At 40.5% G+C, this 26,118-nt stretch overlaps 2 protein-coding genes across 8 annotated transcripts; one reads left to right on the forward strand and one right to left on the reverse strand.

Moving 5' to 3' along the window:
* Nucleotides 1-632: 632 nt before the first annotated feature.
* Nucleotides 633-22,311, reverse strand: LOC311306168 (uncharacterized protein; the record flags this gene model as incomplete). Of its 3 annotated transcripts, XR_014630146.1 has the most annotated exons (9): nucleotides 633-1,116; nucleotides 1,158-1,564; nucleotides 1,660-1,990; nucleotides 4,550-4,742; nucleotides 11,945-12,082; nucleotides 12,352-12,537; nucleotides 13,469-13,557; nucleotides 13,842-13,925; nucleotides 22,065-22,311. XR_014630146.1 is itself a non-coding variant. In XM_084434421.1 (8 exons), 7 exons carry the CDS (start codon nucleotides 22,309-22,311, stop codon nucleotides 1,683-1,685), a joined length of 1,245 nt encoding a protein of 414 aa, XP_084290547.1. In that variant the 3' UTR covers nucleotides 633-1,564; nucleotides 1,660-1,682. The 3 variants fall into 3 exon arrangements, 2 of the variants coding, with proteins under 2 accessions (XP_084290547.1, XP_084290546.1); XM_084434421.1 differs by having other exon boundaries at nucleotides 633-1,564; XM_084434420.1 differs by having other exon boundaries at nucleotides 633-1,990.
* LOC311306169 (uncharacterized protein) lies at nucleotides 14,049-25,811 on the forward strand. Of its 5 annotated transcripts, XM_084434423.1 has the most exons (8): nucleotides 22,682-23,106; nucleotides 23,214-23,279; nucleotides 23,405-23,493; nucleotides 23,590-23,681; nucleotides 23,842-23,947; nucleotides 24,502-24,572; nucleotides 24,747-24,868; nucleotides 25,071-25,811. In XM_084434423.1, the coding sequence occupies exons 2-7, from the start codon at nucleotides 23,254-23,256 to the stop codon at nucleotides 24,840-24,842; spliced, it is 480 nt and encodes a 159-aa protein (XP_084290549.1). In that variant the 5' UTR covers nucleotides 22,682-23,106; nucleotides 23,214-23,253; the 3' UTR covers nucleotides 24,843-24,868; nucleotides 25,071-25,811. The 5 variants fall into 5 exon arrangements, with proteins under 5 accessions (XP_084290551.1, XP_084290550.1, XP_084290549.1 ...); XM_084434425.1 differs by lacking the exons at nucleotides 22,682-23,106; nucleotides 23,214-23,279 and adding an exon at nucleotides 14,049-14,630; XM_084434422.1 differs by lacking the exon at nucleotides 25,071-25,811 and having other exon boundaries at nucleotides 24,747-25,064.
* Nucleotides 25,812-26,118: the final 307 nt, after the last annotated feature.

Consider the following 26,118-nt stretch of genomic DNA (forward strand, 5'->3'; position numbering starts at 1 on the left):
GGGTAAGCAACATAAAGTACAGTTTGTACTGTACTGTATTTTATTTTTCTAAACTGTTTTAATTATTTCTTTTATTATTTTAATTTCTTCTATGTTAAGCACTTTGAATTGCCATTGTGTATGAAATGTGCTATATAAATAAACTTGCCTTGCCTTGCCTTGCCTTAAAAGGACACGTGAGGCAAAGTGTAGTTTAAACATTTATTATACGGCTAATTAAAACCAGATTTCACCGCTGCGTGCCTCATTCTTTCACACTCTTCTTATATACTCAACAGGAGCCATTAGAGCAATGGGGCACAGGTGCGCCTCCGATGTCCAAAATCCTGAACCATCCCTTTAAACTACTTCTGGTGCTCATAGAGTGCGCAGTTAAACAGATTTCAAATGTCAATCACAATAGTTTATTGTGAGAAACAATTAAGTGTGTGTGTTTGTGTGTGTACTCACTCTAAGTGGGTGTGCTATACCTCTCACAGCAGAATTGAGTGGGTAAATCTTGGCTGTCACACTGGAGTGCAAAAAAGTTAATATAGTGTTACGTGTGTAAACGGGATGATTGCGCAACACTTATGTGAGATACTGTTGCCATGTGCAAGTAGCAGAAACAACCAGGAATACCAGAGTTACGTTGAAAACGTTTAATTTGAAAAGGTATGAATGACGTTACAAAACATGAAAAAATTATCAAATGTAAAAGGAAACCGTACAGTAAGAAAACAAGAGTGTCGCCAAATAAATGAAATAATCAAAACATAATTCCCATAACTTTTTTACCCAAAAGAAAAATGCAGAAACAAAACCCGAAATTGTCAGCATATACGCCGCCTTAAATAAACTACGCTGACTAAATAAAAAACAATAAATACAATGCGTGGCGATCACTCTCCGACTAAATAACATAAAACAATTCTCACTACCGTGGTCTTTAAAGATGGAATACGCACGCATATAGATCACACGCAAAGGCCTCATTATGATTCTGCGTCGAACTCACGCCGTAGCTATGTCGTAGGCTGTGTGTAGCGCGCGTACTCTTCGGCGTACCCTGACATGCACCTCTCCAAAAATGTAACAAAGCGTCAACTCTATGCGGACGCAAGCGCTGTGATTGGTCTGCTAGGACCGCTCCCTCGGGTTTCACATGCTCCCTCTGCGCGCGTCAACGCGGACAACGACGCAGAAGTATAAATGAAAACCAACGCGTTGCCTACAGCGTAGAGGCTCCGGCGTAGGTCCGACGCAGAAGTATAAATCAGCCTTAAACAGTGTATCCCATCGGCAGCAATACTAACAAACCCCCAAAGGAATGTTAATCTCTGAACCCCTATGAAAGCAAAAGCAAAAATATAAATCATAAACAATCGTAAACGTGATCATGATCTCAACAAACAACTCAAGGCATGGGAAGTTGGCTGAGATCTGGCGCTGATCTCCCTCGCTCTTGGTCACTGGGCCTTTTAAACCAGCAGAACGTCTGTGGATTGGTGGAACGTCAGTTCTGATTTTAACGTCGTGACGTCACATCTCTTATGGGCCACCAATGATCACCACCTTGGAATAACTAATAGAAACACAATAGATTTACGTAACAATATAAATGCTTGTTTTTTCAGTTTTACAGTTTTTGAAAGGTCCAAAAGACTGGTGTAAAGGCACCTCTGATTGGTCAAGGGGTGTTCTCATGCTGCCCTGACAGACTTGAGCTTGTGCTGTTGGGCCACAAACTGAGCCTTCTGTATAGCCAGCTGAGTGTCTTCCTCGCTGATGTCCAGATGCCACACAGCCCTGACTGTGTTCCCGGCATGGGGGAACATCAGAACCCGGACCCCTTGTCCCAGAGCCTTCACCTCCTCTTCATCTACACCTGCCATCCGTTCGCAGAACTCCGCTGAGCTCATCTGGCGGTCCCGCAGACAGAACCTCAAAATGTTGCTTTCCACGGTGGTCAGATCCACCCGGTACAGAGAAGGGTCACACTTTATCAGCGCTACAAAAGAGAAGGTGAGAGACGTTACATTAGACTCTTGAAATAGAACTGTGGATATTTAAACTGGACCTGTTCCATGTAACCCAACATGAGACATTAAAAATGATTAAAACAATTTTAAATAGCTCTTTTCAAGGCACTGAATGGGGACTGAAATGTTTAAGCTTCAAAAAGGACACAACAGCAGCATAAAAGTATCATGTGCGTTGTCCGTATGACTAGTGCACTATATTCTAAGACTTCTGGAGTCATACAGTGTCACATGCCTGTCCTGTCTTGTGCTGCACATGGGTGTTTTGTTATTTTGGGCCATGTGCTCGTGTCATTGTCTGATCCCTCCCCCTTGTTATCTGATTATTGTTTGAGTTCATCCACCTGTTCCCTCCTGATTAGTTTTCCCTTTATAAGTCCCCTCTTGTTTGCAGTCTGTGTCGGTACGTTGTCTAATGTTTCCTGTTCCCTGCGATCCTCCAGTACGTTTCATGTTCTGTTTTGGATTTATTAGTTATGTTTTCCCCCTTGTGGGTTTTGTTTTGTGTTTATGTTTTCTTTTGTAAATAAACATCATTCTCCTGCACTTGAGTCCTCGCACCTTTTTGCATTGTACCAGCCGTGACATAACGTACCGACCACATGAGGACTCAGCGGAGAAGAGGTGCGCAACCAGTCTCCTGTTCGCAATGGGAGCGGATGCTCCAATTTAAGGAGCTAGTCTCCCTCCGTCAGCAGGGGACGGAGGTGAGAGAGTTCAGCCGGAGGTTCAGTAGCGCAGCTGAGGGGCTGAACCTTAGCAAGGAGGCTCGTAAGGATTTATTTAATCATGCGCTTGACGAGCCTATGGACTGGCTGATCCGAAGAGCATTTGATTGGGTCAGTTTTGAGGCGATGGTGGAGGGTCTCATTCGCCATCGGGAGAGAATTGCCAGGGAGGTGGTCCCGAGTCCGGTGGTCTCAGTTCCGGTGGCCCCAAGAGGCAGGAGGGGGAGGAGAAAGGTTCCCTCCGTGACTGTGCCGGTGATCCCAGTGCCGGTGGTCCCAGTGCCAGTGGCCCCAAGATGCAGGAGGGGGAGGAGAAAGGCTCCCTCCGTAACTGTTCCGGTGGTCCCAGTGCCGGTGGTCCCGAGACCAGTGGTCTCGGTTCCGGTGGTCCGGAGACGGAGGAGGAAAAGAAGGGCCTCCTCAACGACTTGTCCAGTGGCTCCTAACCCAGAGACCATCCCGGAGGTGACTACCATCCCTGATGCGCCGCTCAGGCGCCCTGCCCTGCCGGCCCCGTCCGAGCTGCTCGCCCTGCCGGCGCCACCCCAGCGACCTGGCACGTCTGCCGATCCGGAGACTGTTCACATCCCGTCTGCCGATCCAGTGTCTCCGGACAAGATGGCCGCCGCCGAGCCGGTGTCTGTTCCTGAGCCGGTGTCCGTTCCTGAGCCCTGGCCGCCCGAGGGAAAGTCTCCGCCCGGGCCGCCCGAGGGAAAGTCTCCACCCTGGCCGCCCGATGGATTGACATTCCCGCCCAGGTCGGTTCCTCCCGTCCCGGAGGGGAGGGGGTAATGTCACATGCCTGTCCTGTCTTGTGCTGCACATGGGTGTTTTGTTATTTTGGGCCATGTGCTCGTGTCATTGTCTGATCCCTCCCCCTTGTTATCTGATTATTGTTTGAGTTCATCCACCTGTTCCCTCCTGATTAGTTTCCCTTTATAAGTCCCCTCTTGTTTGCAGTTTGTGTCGGTACGTTGTCTAATGTTTCCCGTTCCCCGTGATCCTCCAGTACGTTTCATGTTCTCTGTTTTTGTTTTGTATTTATTATTTATGTTTTCCCCCTCGTGGGTTTTGTTGTGTTTGTTTTCTTTTGTAAATAAATATCATTCTCCTGCACTTGAGTCCTTGCACCTTTTTGCATTGTACCAGCCGTGACATAGTCACTTTGTGTGAAGAACAAACCGTCATTTAAGTCATTATTCACTGATGTAATTTTAATTGTAACTGCTGCATTCATTGAGTTAGTGAGCAGAACTCAAGGACCGAATCTGTCCGATTTAATAATAAATAATTAAAACAATCTTTTTTGCCTTTTGGAGCTTGAGCCCTCTGAAATGACTATTGACAAAAGCAAAAAAAACAAAAACCTTTTGTCTACCCTGAAAGAACTTTAAATGGGTTTCTAAGAACACGAGGGTGAATAACTACTGCAATGACTTTTAGTTTTGAGTGAAATATTCCAGTGACTTTTTATTTATCCTAACCTCTTCAGTTCTGACTTTTTTTATGCTTTTAGTGTCCGATTTTTCAGTCAGACAGGTTCAGTATGCATTATTGCCGAATGAGCATAATTAGATGACATACAAAATGGTGGTGCCATTAACTAATTTCAGCTACTGCGAGTAAGAGTATTTTATATGCCTAATATATTCCTTCTGATTCTTTTATAATAATTATGTCCTAAGAATACTTCATGAAAGCCATTCACGCTCAGGCTAACTATTGTAGTAAAGCATCATGTGTACAGCGCTTGTGTAGTGTCATACTGAGGGTTCAAGGAAATATATGGGGTTCTGTCACCTTGAGCAAAGCGTCTGGCGTTCCTGTGGTCCTCCTCCAGTCTGCCAATCATGTCTGACAGGGCAATCTTACCAGCTGCTGCCAAGACACCCAATTGGAGCATTCCTCCGCCAAGTACCTTGCGGGCACGCACTGCTCTCTGTATGAAATCTTTTGACCCACCTAGCATGGTGCCCACAGGTGCCCCGAGTCCCTGCCAAAGAGCAAGTCAGATCAAATGAGCCTTTTTGTTTCTGCATTGTGTGAGATTTCCAGCTCTTTGCATGAAATTTAATAGATAGGGAATTAGGGATAGAGAAAACAAAAGAGAATCTATGAAAGAAAACATTTGCAGTACAGTTCAGATATAATTATTGTATTAAATGGATGCAAATTTACAAATAGCATCCACTTTAACGCATTTAATATGCTGAGGGTCATTCACACAGAATGTTTAGTGTTAAAAAGGTTTTTTTTTTTACTCGCCTAAAAGGTTCATATACTGTACTTTAATTTTATATTCTTCCCGGAAGCTGTTATTTTAGTAGCATTTATATAGTATTTTTATGTGCTTGTGTGCTTGATATGCAATCATCAATACAGATGATTGCATATCTGTATTGTTTGACAAGAGTTTACAGTTTGACAAAAGCACAATGTTGTGTTTTACACAAATATAAGTAGGCTAAACACTTTGCAGTTTTAAGGATGTCCTGTATGAACAAAATGACGGAGTACGTCTTTGTTTCCACTGTTCAATCGCACCCGCTCGTGCCTCTCTCTATCTGACACACAGTAAAGATAGTTTTGCAGTACGATATTCTTTTGGCTATTGTCCCGCCGTGCGGTGTCGTAGACATGCAAATAATATCTCATTTCGTGATTCATGAAACTGAACCCAGTTTCATCTTGACCTGCTTGATTTGTGAATTTTTTCACAGCAAAGCTTTTGTCCGTAAACCGTTTGGTAAGTCCGCTAGACAGGAATTTGTTAAATAGCCATTATTCACGTTTAACATCAATTTATAATAAACACACAGACCCGCTGGATTACAAAAACACTTGTTTTATATTGAGCTTGATTTGTGAAAACTTTCACAGTGCAGTTTGGGTCAGTTAACCCTTCCCTGAGTGTTTTAAATTAACCATTATGATTTGTGATTTTGTATTTATTGTCAACGCGTTGCAGCAGCTGGCAGACCTAGAGCGGGTTAGCCAGCGCGCTCATTGGCTGCTCTGCAGCAACTGCAGCAGCCTACCACTGAGCCCTGCGTGACGTCGCGCCCTCACGCGTCACAGCCCGCCAGAATGGGGGGTGGCTTAGCGTATAAAAGGACGGGCTCGGGGGCTGCTTACCTGATTTTCATCTCTTCAGCGAAGCACTCCGCATCGCTGGATCCTTGGGAAGAAGCCGCAGCCGTTGAACAGCGACAGTGCAAGCCTAGGACAGCACCTGAGGAAGCCAGACGATTCTCGCCGCCTTCAGCCATCCATGCCTGCCACGCTATCCGGCGTTGTATCCTTTTTTCTGCCTGTGTGTGTTCGCCGCTGCGACACACTCTCTCCCTAAAAGAGCGCGAGGCGTTTTTGTCAAAATGCCTCGCATTTCCTGTGGCTCTTGCAGAGTCCCGCTCAGTGACGGAGACCGCCACGTGATCTGCGCTCTCTGACTGGGCCGAGACCACGCAGCCCTCGCCCTGTCTTCGGGCGGCTGCGTCCGCTGCGAAGATATAACTATGTTGACCCTGCGGGCTTAACTTGACATATTCGACGCTGAAGCTGCACCTCCACCTGCCTCTGCTGGACCGCGCAGAAAGAAGCATCGCTCCTAGAGGCAGTCGGAGCCTGCCATGGCCTACAAGTGCTCGCCGGAACTTTCCCCTAGAGCCTCGCTATCTCCCTCTCCGCGCTCCCTTACGGACTCACAGATGCCGGCCGCCGTCTCACTGTTGCCGCCTCGGGAGATGAAGCGGAAGGAGACGCTATCGATGACAGCTGTTCCCTCCTGGCTTCAGGAAGTGAAGACTGGTTGGGTGCTTTCTACCTAGCCACACGCCCGCCTCTAGGTCAGCACCCTTCCTGCCAGAGCTCCACAACGAGCTCGCGAAGTCGTGGAACTCACCATTCTCCGCGAGACTTCACTCCTCCGTCTCCTCGACGCTCTCCCAAGTGGACGGCGCCAGTGGGACGACACGGCGCAAGTCCATTACCCCTGTGGAAGAGGCAGTATCAGCACACCTTTGCCCGCCCTCTGCGGGATGGTGTGCAAAGGCTGCCCTCCCGTCTAAAGCCTGCCGGGCCACTTCAGCTCTTGTCGGCCGCGCTTTCACCGCCGCTGGACAGGCAACTTCCACCCTGCATTCGATGGCAGTTCTCCAGATTCTCCAAGCCGATCTCCTCCGTGAGTGGGACGAGAAAGGCCCGGACCAGTCTGTCATCACGGATCTAAGGAGCGCGACGGACCTTTCCCTTCGTGCTACTAAATCCGCGGCCCAGGCTTTTGGAAGGTGCATGGCCTCACTCACCGTTACAGAAAGGCACCTTTGGTTGATGCTTACAGACGCTGAGGGAGACGGAGTGAGCCGTATTTCTCAACGCCCCGCTCTCTCCTTTCGCCCTCTTCGGCCCAGCTGTGAGCGGAATTGTCGACCGGTTTTCTGAAGTGCAGAAAACCACACAGGCCATGAAGCTCTTCCTGCCTTGAGGCTCGAGCTCCGCTGCAGGCCGCTCTCAAAAGCAGCCTCCTACACGAAGTTCTACCCAGCAGTCCGCCCAGCCTCCGCCTTCGCAACGACGCCAAGGCGCTCGCCAGAGATCGCGCTCGTCAAGCCGCCACAGGCCGCCTCCCCCGCGGGGACCTCGGCCTAGGATTGCGCTGAAACCTGAGCCCACGAAGTCCTAGCAGCCGCAGGGAGGAGAAGATGGTTGAGTCCCGCCACGGCCTGACGGCCATCAAAACGTCTCGCTCTTTCAGTTCCCTTAAAGAAGGCGACTGCAGATGTGTATTTTGCAGCCAATGAGCACGTTGTACAACCCGCTCGCCTGTATCCAAACGCCGTTTTTATGGTGACCCAGAGAAATCTCATAAAGAGTGTAATTTCTGGTTATCCGGCTCACGCCGATGGTGTTTTGAATGTAGAGAATGTGCCCGCTTCCCAGTGTTCACCCCTACACACAAGCACGGTTCCCCGTGTCACTCACTCTTGCAGAGCCCACTCTAATAAAGCTAGCATGTGCCGCTCGAGTGTTAGATGTAGGAAATGTGCCCACGAAACAGTGCCCACACCTACTCACTGCCCGCTTTGCCACACAGTTATCCCAGGGAACAAAACACAAAGCCGACTCACACCGGCTATGTTGTAAACGTTAGGCCTGTGTCCGCTCACGAGCGCTCATGCTTACTGATAAACACAACACGCCCGGCGCTACACACGTGTCCCGGGCTTCTCTCCATGAAATGTTCCCCGCCCAAGGTGACCGGGACATTACATGTAAACAGGCCAGCCGCCGCTTTCAGTGCGCCGCTGTATTCAAGCATCGAGAGCGCGCTCACCGCGCCTATACCTCTGATTCAGGTTCACGGGCCCACGCTGTATGGAGACCGGAACCGAGAGGCCATTCTACCCCTAGCTATGCATGCAAAACCATGGGAAGCGATTCCGGGAGTGTCAGAATGGGTGCTGAATACAGTAAAGCAGGGCTATTCGCTGCAATTCGCCCGCCGTCCCCCGCGCTTTCTTGCACGGACCAAGATGGTGAATCAAGAAGCAGCACACCTACTTCGCGCAGAAATAGCAAAGCTGCTATGCATAGGGGCCTATGCATAATCTATGCATAGATTTTCTGAATGTAAAGCCACAACAGTGTATTTGTGAATTTTGGAGGGCTCTTATTTTGTAATACAACATCAGAATGTCCTGAAGCGGTGCAAGTGACACGGTGAGAAGGTGTACTCTCCATCTGAGGTGAAATTGGGCTGTGTAAACTAGGATTTTTTTTTAATGATTTTCTGAATGTAAAGCCAAAACAGCGTATTTATGAATTTTGGAGGGCTCTTATTTTGTAATACAACATCAGAATGTCCTGAAACTGTGCAGGTGACACTGTGAGAAGGTGTACTCTCCATCTGAGGTGACATTGGGCTGTGTAAACTAGGATTTAAAAAAAAAGAAGAATTTCTGAATGTATAGACACAACAGTATATTATTATTTTAAGATAGATAGATAGACAGATAGATAGACAGACAGACAGATAGATAGACAGACAGATAGACAGATAGATTGATAGACAGATAGATAAACAGATAGATAGATAGACAGATAGATAGATAGACAGACAGACAGATAGATAGACAGACAGATAGATAGACAGACAGATAGACAGATAGATAGACAGATTGATAGACAGACAGATAGATAGATAGATAGATAGACAGATAGACAGACAGATAGACAGATAGATAGATTGACAGACAGATATATTGATAGACAGATTGATAGACAGATAGATAGATAGAGATAGATAGATAGATAGACAGATAGATTAATAGATAGATAGACAGATAGATAGATAGATTGATAGACAGAAAGATAGACAGATAGATAGACAGATAGATTGATAGATAGATAGATAGATTGATAGACAGATAGATTGATAGACAGATAGATAAACAGATAGATATACAGACAGATAGATTGATAGACAGATAGACTGATAGACAGATAGATAGACAGATAGACAGATAGACAGACAGATAGACAGACAGACAGATAGACAGACAGATAGATAGATAGACAGATAGATTGATAGACAGATAGATAAACAGATAGATTGATAGATAGATTGATAGACAGATAGATTGATAGACAGATAGATAGATAGATAGATAGATAGATAGATAGACAGATAGACAGATAGATAAAATAGATAGATAGATAGATAGATCTAGACACTTCGGGGTGGCGGCTGGCTTGACCGCAGTGTCAAATTCGCGTGTATCGCGTCTAGTTCGACGCTTGAACATTTTGAATCCATTCGCGAATAGGACGCGAGCGAGCGTTTGAAGTGACGCGCGTACAGAGCTAAGGTGGGGCTACAGATTAGGTGTCCCTAAAGAACCCGCATTGGCCGCATATGTCTATGTCTATCAGTAGATCCGCATTACATTAATTAATATCAAGTCAAGTCAAGTATATTTGTATAGCGCTTTTCACAATGCAGATTGTATCAAAGCAGCTTCACAGTATTAAATTAAAATAATACAACAAGGTTTGTTTCTACTGGAATTTATTGATTGATAAATTAAATTAAATATCCCCAAAATATCCCTAACTGAGCAAGCCAAAGGCAACAGTGGCAAGGAACCGAAAAAACTCTATCAGGTGACCTAATGGAGAAAAAAAAAAACCTTGGGAGAACCCAGGCTCAGTCGGGGGCCAGTTCTCCTCTGGCGTTTATGAACTAGAGACCGGAATTAACTGTAAGATTAAAAGTATTATATGAATGCCTGGCTGAAGAGATGCATCTTTAATCTAGTTTTAAACTGGGAGAGCGAGTCTGAGCAACGAACAGTATCAGGAAGGCTATTCCAGAGTTTTGGAGCTAAATGTGAAAATGCTCTCCCTCCTTTGGTGGATCTGGATATCCTAGGTATGACCAAAAGCCTCGAATTTAGTGATCTTAAAGAGCGCAATGGATTATAGGGCGATAGAAGATCCGTTAAATAGACTGGAGCTAAGCCGTTTAGGGCTTTATAAGTCAGTAGCAATACCTTGTAATTAATACGGGACTTTATAGGTAACCAATGTAGTGATGTTAAAATCTGTGTTATATGATCATATTTTCTTGATCTAGTAAGAACTCTAGCGGCGGCATTTTGGACTAACTGTAGCTTGTTTATTGAGGATGCAGGACAACCGCCTAATAAAGCATTACAGTAATCTAGTCTCGAGGTCATGAATGCATGAACTAACTTTTCTGCATCAGAAACTGATAGCATATTACGTAGCTTAGCAATGTTTCTAAGGTGATAGAAGGCTGTTCTTGTAACATATGAAATATGATTTTCAAAAGACAAGTTGCAGTCTAGTATAACACCCAGGTCTTTTACTGTAGAGGATAAAGTAACAGGACATCCTACTATGTTAAAGTTGTATTGTGAGAGGTTTTGTGGGCGGTTTTTTGAACTGATAAGTAGTACCTCTGTCTTGTCTGGATTTAATAAAAGAAAATTATGCGTCATCCAGTCTTTTATATCTTTAACACACTCTGTCAATTTGGATAATTTAGCGTTTTCATCCGGCCGTGATGAAATATATATTTGAGTGTCATCAGCATAACAATGGAAACTAATTCCATGTTTCCTTATAATATTTCCAAGTGGCATCATATATATTGAGAATAATAGAGGGCCTAACACAGATCCCTGTGGCACTCCATAGTTTACTGGAGTTATGATCGATTTTTCCCCATTTAAATAGGCAAAAGGATAGCGGTCAGATAGGTATGATCTGAACCAGCTTAATGCTTGTCCTTGAACACCAGTATAATTTTGTAGTCGATCTAAGAGTATTGTGTGATCTATAGTATCGAACGCAGCACTAAGATCAAGTAAAACTAATATTGAGATACAGCCTTGGTCAGAAGCCAAAAGTAAATCATTTGTAACAAGCGCAATTTCAGTGCTATGGTGCGGCCTGAAACCAGACTGAGACTTTTCATACATGTCATTTTCTTGCAAGAAAGAGCCCAGTTGAGCGGACACAACTTTTTCTAATATTTAATTAGAGTAATGTGCACGCGAGTTTTATTTATTTTTATACTGTGTATTCTCCGTGTAAATCCATGCACCGAACCGGGACGCTCGTACCGTTTCGGTTCAATACGAATACATGTACCGTTCCACCCCTAATAGATATCGGATCATATTTTTTTTCTCCCCTCCGATATCCGATCTAGCGTGTTGGGCCAGTATCGGCACGATACCGATGATGTGGATCCGATAGGGACATCCCTAAATCAGACCAAATATAGATATGTTTATAGTTTCAGCACAATCTCTCTAGTCGTATTTGTCACATAATTCTTCAGCATTTTAAAATAAAAAATCATTTTAAATAATGATTAAAATATTGATATTATTTAAAAGTATTATTTAAAGTAATACATTTTTTAAGAATAAATTTTACTAAATCAACTAATATATTAACATCCCCCTCCTATTAATATATAATTACCTTAATATTAGACTTTGACTGCTTAGACTGTATGGAGTACATTTCATGTAGCAGAACTGAATGAACCAGAACAACTATCTGAACTTCATGGTTACATAGCCTGTATAAAAAGAGCCATGCAAGAATAACAGAAATATTATATATTACACTAAAGTGGACACTAAACCTGTGATTGCTTACCTTGTTCAGACACACACTGACAGAGTGGCAATGCTGCAGTATAACAGATGGCTGGACGGCAAGAGCCACAGCTGCATTCATCAGCCTCGCTCCATCCATATGGACAGCCAAACCAAACTTATCAGCTACGGAGCGAAGCTTTGAGCAAGAGACACAGGTATAGACATAAATTCAGTGCAATGCAATTCAATCAATGAGCAAAGGTGTAATATGTGGATGTGCCTCATTTGTCAAATCTAAAGCAGAACCTGTGCGTGCTAGAGTGCTGAATAAATCAGTCTTTGTTTAATCACTCGTTTACTAAATGGAGCGATTGTGTCCTATTGTTCAGAGTTCAGCCCCAGGTGTCTGGCTGCCTCAACATATTCTCTCTCACACATGTTTAATGAACTTAACTAATATCTAACCTCCTGCAGGAAGGAGAGTGGGAGGACGCGCCCTCCCTGAATATTGTGCGTGTTTTCCACACAAACCAGGCGGGAGCGTGGGTAGTGTGGGTTAGGGTAACCGTGACGGATCTTGGAGATCAGCTGGTCTAGGTCAAAGGTGCCATCGCCAAGGGTGGTGACTGTTGCAGAATGGACGCCTGCTAGCTGTGAACAAAAAAACCCACATTTTTCATCCTGCTGATAATGTGGTACACAGATGTTTTTTCAACTATGGGCACTTTTAAAAAAAATAAGCTCTCTTAAAGCACACTTTTCATACCCTGACTAGTTAATTAAATCCTGGCATATGAAATAGTCAGAAAAATCAATTCTTTTTTTTTTTAAATGGAAGTTTATTGAACCGTTAGACACAAAAAAAATCTACAAAAAATGCATGTGTTTTTTTGTTGTGTATTATATTTAATAATATTTTGTATGGCTCATATAGTATGACATCAGTAGAATATGGAGGTCATACTTGACAGAAAAAAAAAACAGCTCAATTTTATATTTAAATGCTAATTTTAAATATGATATTTATATGGACAAAAAATAAGATGAAATTATATTCTTTGTCCCTCTATATCTCCCAATAATATGTATTGGTAAGATTTTATTTGAATGTTTAATTTTATGATCAAAGCACTTAAGTTTTTATTGTGGGCGGCAAAACATATGCAGTGCAATACAATGATGATAGATAGATGCACAAATAAATGTTCCACAAAAGTATTATGTACCATATTTGACACTCACATTTTAACACGGTTTTAACATAAGAGACTTTAAGTAAACAATCTTGCTGATCACAAACTTTTGAATGGTAGTGTACATGCGTCATATAATTTTTTTTCTTTCTAAATCATAATGATAATTTCCACCACATCTCAAATCATCATTGTGTTTAATAGCATTCTGTGGTAGAACATTTAACCTTTTGGAATAAAATAACAGAGTCAGACTCCTTTGAATATGTTACATAAATCACGGAGCTGTCATGCATTACTTAATTCAATTTAAATTGACATAGGATTGCAAGAATATTAAATACAATTCTGAGAAAAAGAATACAAATATATCCCCCATTGGTTCATACCTGTGCACTTCCTCCTTGCTCATAAACATGAATATGAGAGAGATCACCTACTATCATCTCATCACCCCGCTCTCTGCAGTGAACCATAACTGAGAGAGAAAGAAGGAAAAAAAACATGAGGGCAACATATGTGTACATTACTGCAGCATCTGGTCACTAACAATTCCTTGAATAGTGAACTATTTCTGTGAGCTAAAGCACAAATCAGTATTATTTTCAAATATCAGAATTGATTAGACAGAGGCGGCTTTTAGGCAGTGACGCCGACCACAGCCACTGCAAAATACGTGTGAATTTTACCTATAAGCTTTTACCAAGTGACAACTGCAAACAAGTTTTATTAATAGCCCTGGGCACTATCCTGCAATCTCACCTGCAATCAGGTTACTCATCGTTCCTGTGGGGACATATAGAGCCGCTTCCATGCCAAACATATCAGCAGCTATTTTCTGCAGTTCTATAGAAAGAATGGGAAAAATACAATGTATACAATGTATAAAAGTATGCTGATCTAAATGTCTTAATGCATGAACATATGTAAACAACTGTTTTGCATTGCACATATAATCACTACCGTTGAATCCAATGGAGTCGCTGTGTCCAGTTTATAGGCGGGCCAGAGGCGAGCTAAACAGATGACGACAGCGCTGTGACGTCGAAGTCATTAGTAAACAATAGTGGGGACGGCGAGATGGTGTCGATGTAACATCACTCTGTTGTCGCTCTGCAATATGAAGTAGCAAACCTCTTTTTTGAACAATTAACACGAATTGAGGGCTTTCAAATGCTATCCTAATACTTGACAACTCGGAGACTTCTTGAATAAGACATTTATCTGCTACGTGTTTCCTTACTTTTTCGGCTTTTTAAAAAGTTGTCTGAAGTTAGTGGCTAAAAATACCACTTTCTGATAACCTAACGGCTAACTTTACAAACGGACTGTTACTTTTACTCGGCCAGTAGCCCTCGGTTGACCCTCATATTCTTGAAAAATGGACAAAGAGGAAGATATTAGCAGCATTATGCACTCATACGCCAAGAAGGCTCCGCAGGTCGGAGATGGAGGTAACTTTGCCGGAGGGCTCGGACTCGGCGCTACCATTGCCAAACGCGCCGAAGCTGCGAGCCGCCAAGAGAAGTCAAACAATTGATGACAATGAAGGTCAGTCTGTGCCCAATTCTGTTCTGCTAATAATAGGCTTGTTTGAGATGCGCCTTGCCTTGAGATCAAAGGTTGATATCGCGGGATTTACGCTCGTGCTACAGTGTTGCTAATAAACTGGATGTAGCCTAATTTAAGTTCTGTTGCTTTAATATGAAAATAAATATATTGAAGACACCCAAAATACTTATTTAATTCCATTCAAAATACGTGTTTATAAATTATTTTTACTTTAATACGTTTATAGTCTGTAAGGTTATATATATATATATATATATATATATATATATATATATATATATATATATATAGGCCTATGATATATAATATAGGGCTGTGAAAAGATTAATCGCGATAATATATGTGTGTGTAGGCCTACTGTGTATAATTATTTTGTATATATAAATACACACACATGCATGTAGGCTATATATTTAAGAAATATTTGCATACATATACTGTATATATTTATATATAATTTATATTATGTATAAATATATTTTTTTATATAGGCCTATAAATAAATAAAAAAATCATAAATATATATACATGCATGTGTGTGTATTTATATATACAAATTTTATTATACACAGTACACACACATTATTTAAACACAAACTTTTATTTTGGATGCGATTAATCGCGATTAATCTTTTCACAGCCCTAATATATATATATTTATTTATTTATTTATATATATATATATATATATATATATATATATATATATATATATAGGCCTATATATATTTTTTTTTTTTATACAATGACATCACATAACCCATATCACACTGTCAGAAAGGAATATTCACTCATAATTTATACACACAAAAACATGATATCAGAGTTTTAAAACCAAACATTTTAAAAGAGATCAATACATCACGGTTGTTTAAACCAATGAACAAAGGTATGTCTTCAGCAAGTCGTTTCCCATCATGCGTTTGATCAGCGCAGTCGGTGGAGAGCAACTGCGCTCGACTGCAGAATCCGACAGGTGCGCCTTGCGCTCGCGAGAGTGTTTTGACATACGTCAGCATGACATCAGAGCCAGGCGGACCGCAGTCGGACATATTTCTAACCGGCATGCATCTCGCGGTGGTTCTGCGCAGATTTTGCTCATCTCAAACAAGCCTAGTAATGGAGAGTGTTAAAAAAATGCAAGAAGAGTCATTGAGGAGGTTGCAGTCGTTCGTTGGAGGCGACAGTTAAAGATAATAGGCTACTTGCTCCATAAAAAGTGTCACAGACTCTATGGAATATATGTGGAAACAAGTAAAAGAAGCAACAGACAAAGTCAAAACCCTAAAGAAAAAAGTTGGGAGTCCTGGAGAAAGAAAACGGTGTGCTCCGTGACAGGTGCAATCAGTGCTGTGCCTGAACGCGTTCATTAAACGATCGTTCATGAACTCGTTCATATTTTGGGCGAACGTGAATTGAACGTAGGCTACTGTATTACTGCTTGATGAACGTTACTGTGAACTCGAAAAAAACACCCAATCTGGCAACACCAGACACCAGTGTCTACTGACTCTCTTGTTCGATCTCGTTCATCAAAATGAACAAATCTTTTTTCGAGTCATTTCGTACATTTAAGGGGCTTTAAATGTTATACTATTAACTGGCAAATTCCTTGTATAAATCATAAAAATCATTAAAAAAAAAAAATCATAGTGCAGTCAAAAATCGTTTACAGGGAACATAAATATTTACTTTACCTTCCGAGTCTGCAGCAATCATTTTGAAAAATAATATCTCGCAGCAACATGGAAAAAAGGACTATGAACTAGTTCATTTTTGGAACTGTGAACTTAGTTCAAAATTTTGAGTATGAACTGAACTAGTTCATTTTAAAATTTGAACTTTGAGCTAGTTCATGTAGAAAGTGTACTTTCCCAACACTGGGTGCAAGTTCTACAGTAAATGTTAAACAACAACAAAAATATGATTTAAAAAAAAAAAAAAATAATAATCTATAAAATAAAATGATCTAATTCACAAACAAAATAAAAAAAGTATTTTCAAAGGGTTTACCTAATGTATTTACAAAGTCACCCAAGGTTATCTACGTATTTATTTTCTACTTTCGCTAAATTTGCTAGTGTGAATAATTTACACAATAACCCTGTTGTAAAGCTGCTAGAACCTACTATGAGTTGTATAAATGGTAGCAACTTTCTACTGATTGGATGACATGAATATGGGTCATCATCTGTAGATGGATATAGCCAATATAGGCCTTTTTGTTTTCAATAGACAATGCTCTCAATGCTGAATATCATCTTCTGGTTAGGACTTCAGAAAAGGTGGGTAGAACGAAAAAATGAAGGGTACAGATAAAAAGCACAAGATAGAAAGACAGAATGTTAGCCTATTTCCTTTTTTGTATCAAACAATTTCTGCTAGGTAACCAATTAAAGTTACCAGTGGCTCTTGTAGCTATCATTTAAAAATCAGTTCATTGTAAGGTTAGGCTAACGGCTCTTATATAGCCTACTTGGAGAAGAATGTCTTTAAATGTTTTCATCAAAGGACATGGCTTTATTTTGGGGGTAGATTTATCATAATATGTATACAGAATTTACCTACATTCCTTTTGCTAGGTTTTTTTGTGTGTGTGTGTTTAGAGAGAATATTGTGTATTTTTTCAGCTTTCAGGTTATACCTGATATTGTTTTATGTCTTTAATGTCTATTAATGCCAGGGGTCTTAAAAATAGTGTGAAACGCAAGGCTTTGTTTTTGTTTGCAAAGAAAAATAAGACAGAGCGGCTGCACGAGGGCTGATGACGACACAGCTGTTCCACGATTGGCCGGATTCACCGCATGACAACGATCACGTGTGTTTCGTGTTTATTCGAACACCTTTAGTTCCTCCAGAGAATGTCTAATAAGGCGAGAAGTTTCACTCTCAGTACACTTCCGGCTTCTGAACTGGTTGCAGTTCCACTCTGATTCCATATGAGGGCGCTCACAGGACGAGTGCAGAATGAATGGAGGTCTATGGCGCTATACCAATCAAAATCCACTTTTCTCAGGATATAATTTGTCTAGTCATTTGAATGTTGTATTCAAAAGGAGATGCAAAGAAATTACACATTGCTGGGTGTTAGATTTTTTAGAGTCACTTATTTGCTTAAAAAAAAATGTTTTAAAGTGTCAATGACGTCATACACATCGTACGACCAGAGATACTGCTTTACGGCAATCCTTCAGTCACTCTGGTGCTTTCGCGCTCTGCACTTTGTTTTCTCTCGAGGCATCGACAACACAGCTGACACAGGTAAACACACGTGCTAGATGAGTTTCTGTTTTGTTTGTTTCTGGTCCCGCTTCGGATTCCACGATGCCATCAAGCGGTATCTCTGGTCGTAATCAGTCCTTCACTGACCAATCAGCGTTCATTAGCAGAATGCTAGCGTGTTATGGGCAACAACAACTCAACCTGTAAGAAATCGAAAGGACATAAGTACTCGTTCATTCAACTTTCGACCTATAACCCATGTTGAACTTGCAAAACCTACACTCAAATCTGAGATTTCTCAACGGCAATCGGGTGAAAGAGGCAAATTTAGCCGTCTAGCCCCATTGACTCCCATTCATTCTGCACTCATGGGCGATCGCCCCCAGTGAAACTCTGGTGGAACTACAACCAAAATTCGGTACAATAGGACTTAATAGGGAGTGGGCAGGCTCTCCGTAGATGGGCTCTGGTTCCTCTAAAGCTCACAAATAAAAAAAATTATAACAGTAACACTCTTTCATGTAGTTGCGATGGTATATTGTGTCATGTTTATCAAATTAAAACTGATTAAAAAACGTAGACTCCACTTCATTGATAGTAGCCTAGCTTATGTTGAAATTTATTCTTGTTCAAACAGCCGCTGTTTGAAACAAAGTATTGAATGAAAATGTCTCTGAAACATCTGCGTATTATTTGGCAAATATTGCATTTATTTCACTTCAGCTGTGGTAAAGTATGCAAACACCACGTGAGCGGTCACTACGGGAACCAGAAAGTGTCCGACTTAACGTCTCCGTTTGCAGCTCCTCCCCGCCTGCACGCGGCTACTCTCGCCGATCGGTTACATTACATCCAGCAGCAGCCGATGTCAAACACACCTGGGGTGTGGTAGCGCCTCGTACCCAGAGCCATAAGGCTTGTTCGACTTGAACCGGCGCTGCACAGACCGATCGGTGAATGACATCAAAGTACCGCAAAAGCGAATAGAAAGTAGACGGCTCCTATATGCTTTTGAATTGCTCTCGCGGTACTTTGATGTCATAAACCGATCGGTCTGTGCAGCGCCGGTTCAAGTCGAACAGCGACACTCTTTGATGTCGCCGCTATGGCTGTCACGTGGTTCATGTAAGCCTCAATAGTTCCAAAACACACGCTGGCTGTCATGTTCTTCTATGGGACAGACAGCAGCGATTGCATTATTGAACGGTAAATATAAAATAAAACACTCCCAAGTACTTTTTTCAGCTATTATTGCATTTTGTTAATGTCAGTTTTGCATTTGGAGAGGCAGGGTGACAACGAAATACTGTATATTAGGCTACTTAAGTTTAGGCTATATTTTTGGAGGGAAAAGCTTAGTGTTCATGTTCGCATGGGTAGTAGCACTGGCTTTGGCGGCTCTAACTTAACTTTTCCATATCATTCATCTGATGATGGACGTCTCGTGATATTTATTTTAGCACCACTGGGCTGTATGATTGCCGTGATTTTGCTTATAAATTCCGATTCAGCCATTAATGGCCTACCTTCGTGATCACGCAAAGAGGTCTGCCGTGGCGGTCCGTTCAGAATTCGCTTAGAAGCTAGCCCACTTCTTCTGATGAAACTGGCTACCCCCAGGACCACAACGTGAAACATGATCATGTTAAGACTAAGAATATAATTTTAAGATTAAGCCATACATATTATCAAATCTATAACAGATTAAAAACAAATTTACGCTTTTATGTTTGGGGTTAGGTAAGTGCAGAGTGAAGATTTTTCTCTATGGCTCTGGGTTAGTGTACAGAGGCTAAGAGTAAGGGTAGCTGTAACTCAATCCAAGTAACTTAAGCAATTAACTAACACACTTGTAACTTCTGTTACAGCTATTGAGACATCAATTAAGCATGGCTGACAAATGAAGGTTTCAAAATAAATATTTTTTATTAAACAATGACAGACAACAAAAATGTGTTCTTGTGTGAGTGTGTGAGAACAAGAAAAACAAAAACCAGCTGACGAAGTCGCATAGCTAACTAGCAAGCAGGCAATGCTAGAAAATTGGTTGAAACAACCAAGATAAAATATAAATAATTACAAATGAAGACCAGTATAAGCATCGCAAAGGGCCTCTGATACAATATAGACAGTTGACAATTCAAAAGAGGTCGATATTTCAGCAATATACAGTACCAGTCAAAAGTTTGGAAACACTACTATTTTTAATGCTTTTGAAAGAAGTCTCTTATGCTCATCAAGCCTGCAGTAAAAAAAAAAAAAAAAAATAAAAATAAAAAAAAAAGAGTAATATTATGAAATATTATGAAAAATTTTGTGATGCAAAGCTGAATTTTCATCAGCAAGTACTCCAGTCTTTGGTGTCTTATGGTCCTTCAGAAATCATTCTAATATGATAATTTGATACTCAGTTATTATCAATGATGGAAACAGTTGTGCTGTTTAATATATTTTTTTGGAATACTTTTTTCAGGATTCATTGATGAGTAAAACGTTAACAGCATTTATTCATAAAAACAGCATTTATTCAAAATAAAAACATTTCTAACAATATAAATCGTTACCATCACCTTTTATCAATTTAACGCATTCTTGTTGAATTAAAGTACTAATTTCTTAAAAAAAATAGTTATTGTTCCCAAACTTTTGAACGGTAGTGTATATTGTTACAAAAGATTTCTATTCTAAATAAATACACTTCTTTTTAACTTTTTATTCATCAAATAATCCTGAAAAAAAGTATCTCAGGTTATAAAAAAATATTAAGCAGCACAACTGTTTCCAACATTGATCATAAATCAGCATATTAGAATGATTTCTGAAGGATCATAAGACACCAAAGACTGGAGTACTTGCTGATGAAAATTCAGCTTTGCATCACAAAAATAAATTACATTTTAAAGTATATTAAAAAAGAGAACCATTATTTTAAATTGTAATAATATTTCATAATATTACTGTTTTGTTTTTTTTGTTTGTTTTTTTTTAACTGCAGGCTTGATGAGCATAAGAGACTTCTTTCAAAAGCATTAAAAATAGTAGTGTTTCCAAACTTTTGACTGGTACTGTACCTCTGGAACAACTCGACGCGCAGCAATGATGGGGTCCAACGCCCAAATGACACTGTTTGGAACTAATCCGATCTTCAAATTCCGGAAGTAGGCGGTTAAAAGCGCCGCCATTTTTTTCGGTAAAAGGGGCGGATCAAGAACACATCCGGGGATTTGAACTGGACTTGGCTAGATGTGAACTTTGAATTGGAACAGTACTTGGGCAGCGACTGATGACGTTTCACAAGTCCACAAGAACGCATATTGAGAAACGGACTATGGCTCTGCTCGTAGCCATAGAATGTAAAAAAATAGCTCCTACCATAGTATGAAGGGAGGGCGTGGTGAACCTGTTCATCAGGTTCCACGTCACGCAGTACCGCAAACATCCAATAGGAAAATTCAACTGCAGTAGCCACCGTTCAACCTGAAGCACTCAGACGTTTTTACACCATATATTGTAGAATTAAAACACTTTTTACCCAAATGTCAAAAAAGTTACTCGAATCAATGAACAGCACTAATAAAGCCCCATTCTTACTGATCATTAACTAAAAAAAGTTGGTTTGGGGTTTAGTTACCCTTTAACACCTTGTAATGTAATGCTATGTAATCTGATATTAGCTCATGAGAGCTAATCGGAAGAAAAGTAGTTCTTATTTAACAAAAGATGCAGATCATATTTATTCATTATTCATGAATAATGTCTGTGTCCTTGTCAAGTTGTTTAGCAACTAACGTTTTGATTATATTTTTTTTATATAACTTTTAGATTTTTGTTTGAAACTATTCTCAATTTGTTGTAAGATGTATTTGTCAATTATGTAGAAATTATGTATTATATTTTATTTTGTGTTTATCTTTATGTATTCCCTTGGCAATGGTCTTATGTTATTGTTAATCGAGCATAAAAAATAATAATACAAAAAAAATGTAAAAGTGTTTAACTGATGCCATAAATGCCATTACAGAAACAACGGGTAAGAGTAGGCTAAACACACCATGTGAGAGCTATGTGACGTCTATTTCATCTGTTTTTATGCTTTTAACTGATGAAGCCCACTTAAACACGTCTGAAACCTCTTAGTTTGTCACAACAGAAGCACACACAACAGTGACTGCGTGTCAATATCTAACCAACCATTGACCGTAGGGTCTTCTGCGAACACATCGTCTCCGTCCTCAGCCTGGGCCATGGCTCGGCGCATGGCTGCTCCGGGTTTGGTGACGGTGTCGCTGCGGAGGTCCACCGTGCGAACAGCTGATCCCGTAGCCGCCTGCGGAGACCCGGAGTACAGCCGCACCGGATCCACGCAAACAACTCGACGAGGTTTGTGTAAGCAATGACGGACTAAACGAGCTGGAAGCGTTAGTGTTTTGGAGCTCATGTCTACGTGTTTGACTTAGGTAAAGTTGGTTTTATATTCGCGGACTTCCGCGTTCAATAACTCGTGAACTAAAAGTTGTGAGAAGCACCTGGCTGCAGCCTGCAAATTTGGCCGGGGGTGCACCTGTACACCACAATGCTTTTCATTGGTTAGGGGCAAACTGATGACGTCGATAGGGGCGGGGCTGCACGTCTCTTCCCGCCAACATCTCAGGTGTGTTCGACATCGGCTGCGGCTGGATGTAACCGATCGGCGAGAGTAGCCGCGGGGAGGAGCTGCAAACGGAGACGTGAAGTCGGACACTTTCTGGTTCCCGTAGTGACCGCTCACGTGGTGTTTGCATACTTTACCACAGCTGAAGTGAAATAAATGCAATATTTGCCAAATAATGTTTCAGAGACATTTTGATTCAATACTTTATGTACTGCTTCATACAGCGTCTGTTTGAACAAGAATAAAGATAAACATAAGCTACTATCAATGAAGTGGAGTCTACGTTTCTTAATCAGTTTTAATTTAATAAACATGACACAATATAACATCGCAACTACATGAAAAGAGTGTTTACTGTTATAAAATGTAAAATGTGTACCTTGAATGCAATGTAAGTCGCTTTGGATAAAAGCGTCTGCCAAATGCATAAATGTAAATGTAAATGTAAAAAAAACTGATTTGTGAGCGTTAGAGGAACTGGATAAACATGAAACACACGTGATCGTTGTCATGCAGTGAATCCGGCCAATCGTGGAACAGCTGAAACTTGTTTCCAACAGAGGAAAAAACTCAAGACTGAAGGTATGCACAGGACAATGTTTTTTTTTTTTTTGTAGGGCCTTTTTAAGTGGATTGTAATTTAATAGATTTTATTAACTGGTTTTGTAAATAATTATTATCTGTTTTAGTGTGATCCAATAAAGTACAGTGTAATTTTGGGAGCCGTCCATGAGCCTGGTCACTGGATATTGGCAGTAAGACCAAGCACCTTGCTCTGTGCATTGCTGACATTTGTTGAGAGCTACAATATTACCAATAGCTGTAAAACATGACTAAAATGATACTATACAATAATATATTGTAATATAATAATCTACAGGCAATCTTTCCGGCTGAAAAAAGGAGCCTTGTGTTGGATCCCCTGGGCAATGGGTCATTCAAACTCAAACACTGTTTGGAGTCCACAAGGTAATTGTTGTGTCCATATATGCAAGTTGTTCCCTTTTAATTACAAAACTAAAATATGTTTAAATATGTTGGCATTATTTTGTCTTGCCTTTTCAGGGCCTTCGTCAGAAAACGAGGCTGCAATGTTTCCAGGTGGATGGCCAACACAGCTCCACACAGGCACTTCATGTGGTGTATTTGTTCTGAAAGTAAGTTTGTTTTTGTCATGCTGTGTCCACTCTATTATACTGGTGTCTACTTCATTATAGCAGTAAAGTATTTTAAAACAATAGTTTGCTGGTTTATATAGTACCTATGTATTTATTTACTATGCACTAACAAATCAGTTATAAGCATGTGTCATATTAGTATGCAGAGAAAATTCTGGCAGGGGAGCCTCTGACGTTTTCGAACAAGACCTCAGCAGTAAAAGAGTACAGGAATCAGATAGTCATGACACCGCTGAATGAGAGTGGTACGTTTTTTTAATTATGTACTTTTAATTATTAATTAATCTTATACCATGGTCCATGTGAGCGGCTGCACAATAGAAGTGCACAAAATATCACTTGTTGTAAGTCTTCAAGAACTCTCAGTACAAAAATTTGTGAAAATTCAAGACAAAGAACTGAAAAGAACAGAACAAGTAGTATAAATACACAGGAGATAATGAGGTAATTGAGACAACAAGGTGAATGGGATAACTAATCAGACACAATGGGAAAACTGGATCAAAAGACAGGCACTGAACTAAAACAAAATAAAACATAACCCTGACACCAGTCAAATTTAGAGCTCAAAACATCAATGACAGCTTTTACTTTAACTTGTGCTGGCAAATGACCATGGTATAAGCAGGAAAATCCAAGGTGAGCTGTGCATTAAACAATCTGAATGCACTCCTCTGAGCCTCTTTGCCTCTGTCATGTAGCTAGCAGTGGATTATCCCTTACATACAATATGTTATTTAAACGATTAACACATTTTTACATTTATTGATAAGTTACATTTCTTTTCAATGGTAACCAGATGACCTTACCGATTTATGCCACCATTGTTGGGAGAAGAATGTGGTGGAGAAAGGAAAGACAACACCTTGGGTAAAAAAAAAAAAAAAAGAGGAAGAAGCTATTTTTTATATAAAGAAATCCATCATAGGGCTCTGATCATTCTGGGCCTGGCCTGTCTTTGCTAGAGTAGGAAATATATGCATCACGGTTATATTTAACTCATATTCACCCTGAAAATGATCATTATTATCTTTGTTGATACAGATCCAGTGTGATATGTGTGCCCGGTGGTTCCACATGCAATGTGTTGGAGAGCCCGACCCCAAGAATTTCTACTGCTGTGCAGCATGCCAACTTTAAGTTTTCCCTCCCCTCGCTTTTTCTTTGTAAATAGTTTTAATATATTAAATAATTTCTAAATATTTGCTTTCACTCCTGTTGCTTTTAATACTTGTAAATAGTTGTAATATTTGAAATCATTTTGAAATATTTGCTTTCCCTCCCTTTGCTCATCATATTTGTAAATAGTTGTAATGTTTGAAATAATTGTGAAATATTAAAACTTTTGTCTGTTTCTGTTCATGTCAGCCCAAAATGATTTCTACTGTAAGAAGCTGAGGAGGTTCAGACATCATCAGAGTGACTTTGGAGGATTTCACCTTCATTATGGGTGAAATAGAGGAGGGTAACAGAATTTGGTGACCTTTAAAATAGCCTTATCAGATTTGGTGACCCTATACTGTATGTCTGTTTCTGTTCATGTCAAAAAAAATAAAAAAAAATAATAATAATTCTTGTATTGTAGTAGGCCTACCCTCCCTCACCGCCATTCTCATTGACTACTGGTTGGTTCCGCAAATTAAACATATATCCTATAACATAATATCCAATTATAACATATTATTCTGAATAGCAAAACAAACTGAGAAAAAAAAAACTTTTCCTAAACGTGCACGGACGTCAGGGTCGTTCTCGCGTGAATGTTTAATGAACAACACTGAAACACACGTAAGGCTACTCTGAAAAAAACACACATTGAGCTCAATCTGGGCAAGCAAATAATCATTTATGGTGAAAATTACCAGCATTTCTAAACAAACGTGTCGTAAATACTTCACCTTTGGCTTATAGTCAGAAGTTACGCTGTTTGCGTAGATCATGCAGCAGAGTGACAACCGCGCCCACTACAGTCACATGACGGTCACAGAATCTGTTGTAACACCGGTGTGGTGAATTATCCGGTCACTTTGGTGTGATGAGTCCGGGCTTAGGACGCAAGCAATGCGATTGGTTCAAAGCACGTTTTATGGGTAATCGGCTAATCGCTTTAGTGCCTGGTTACAAATCATACAAAATCATTTTATTATAGAAGACGTTTGTACTACGTTTGTACTACGTTATAACAAGTCATTAATGTATTTTAAATTATACGTTTCATATACTAGTATTTAACCAAAGTTATATATTTTGAAATTAAACATTTCTCGTTGTTAGTGTGTTTTTTAGTTAGCTTAGATCATCGGATAACGTTAAAAAACACACTAACAACAAAAAAATGTTTAATTTCACAATCTATAGCTTCGGTTAAATACTAGTATATGAAACGTATCATTTAAAATATATTAAATACATTAAT

This window comes from Rutilus rutilus (assembly GCF_951802725.1).
Source record: "Rutilus rutilus genome assembly, chromosome: 16".
NCBI lineage: Eukaryota > Metazoa > Chordata > Actinopteri > Cypriniformes > Leuciscidae > Rutilus > Rutilus rutilus.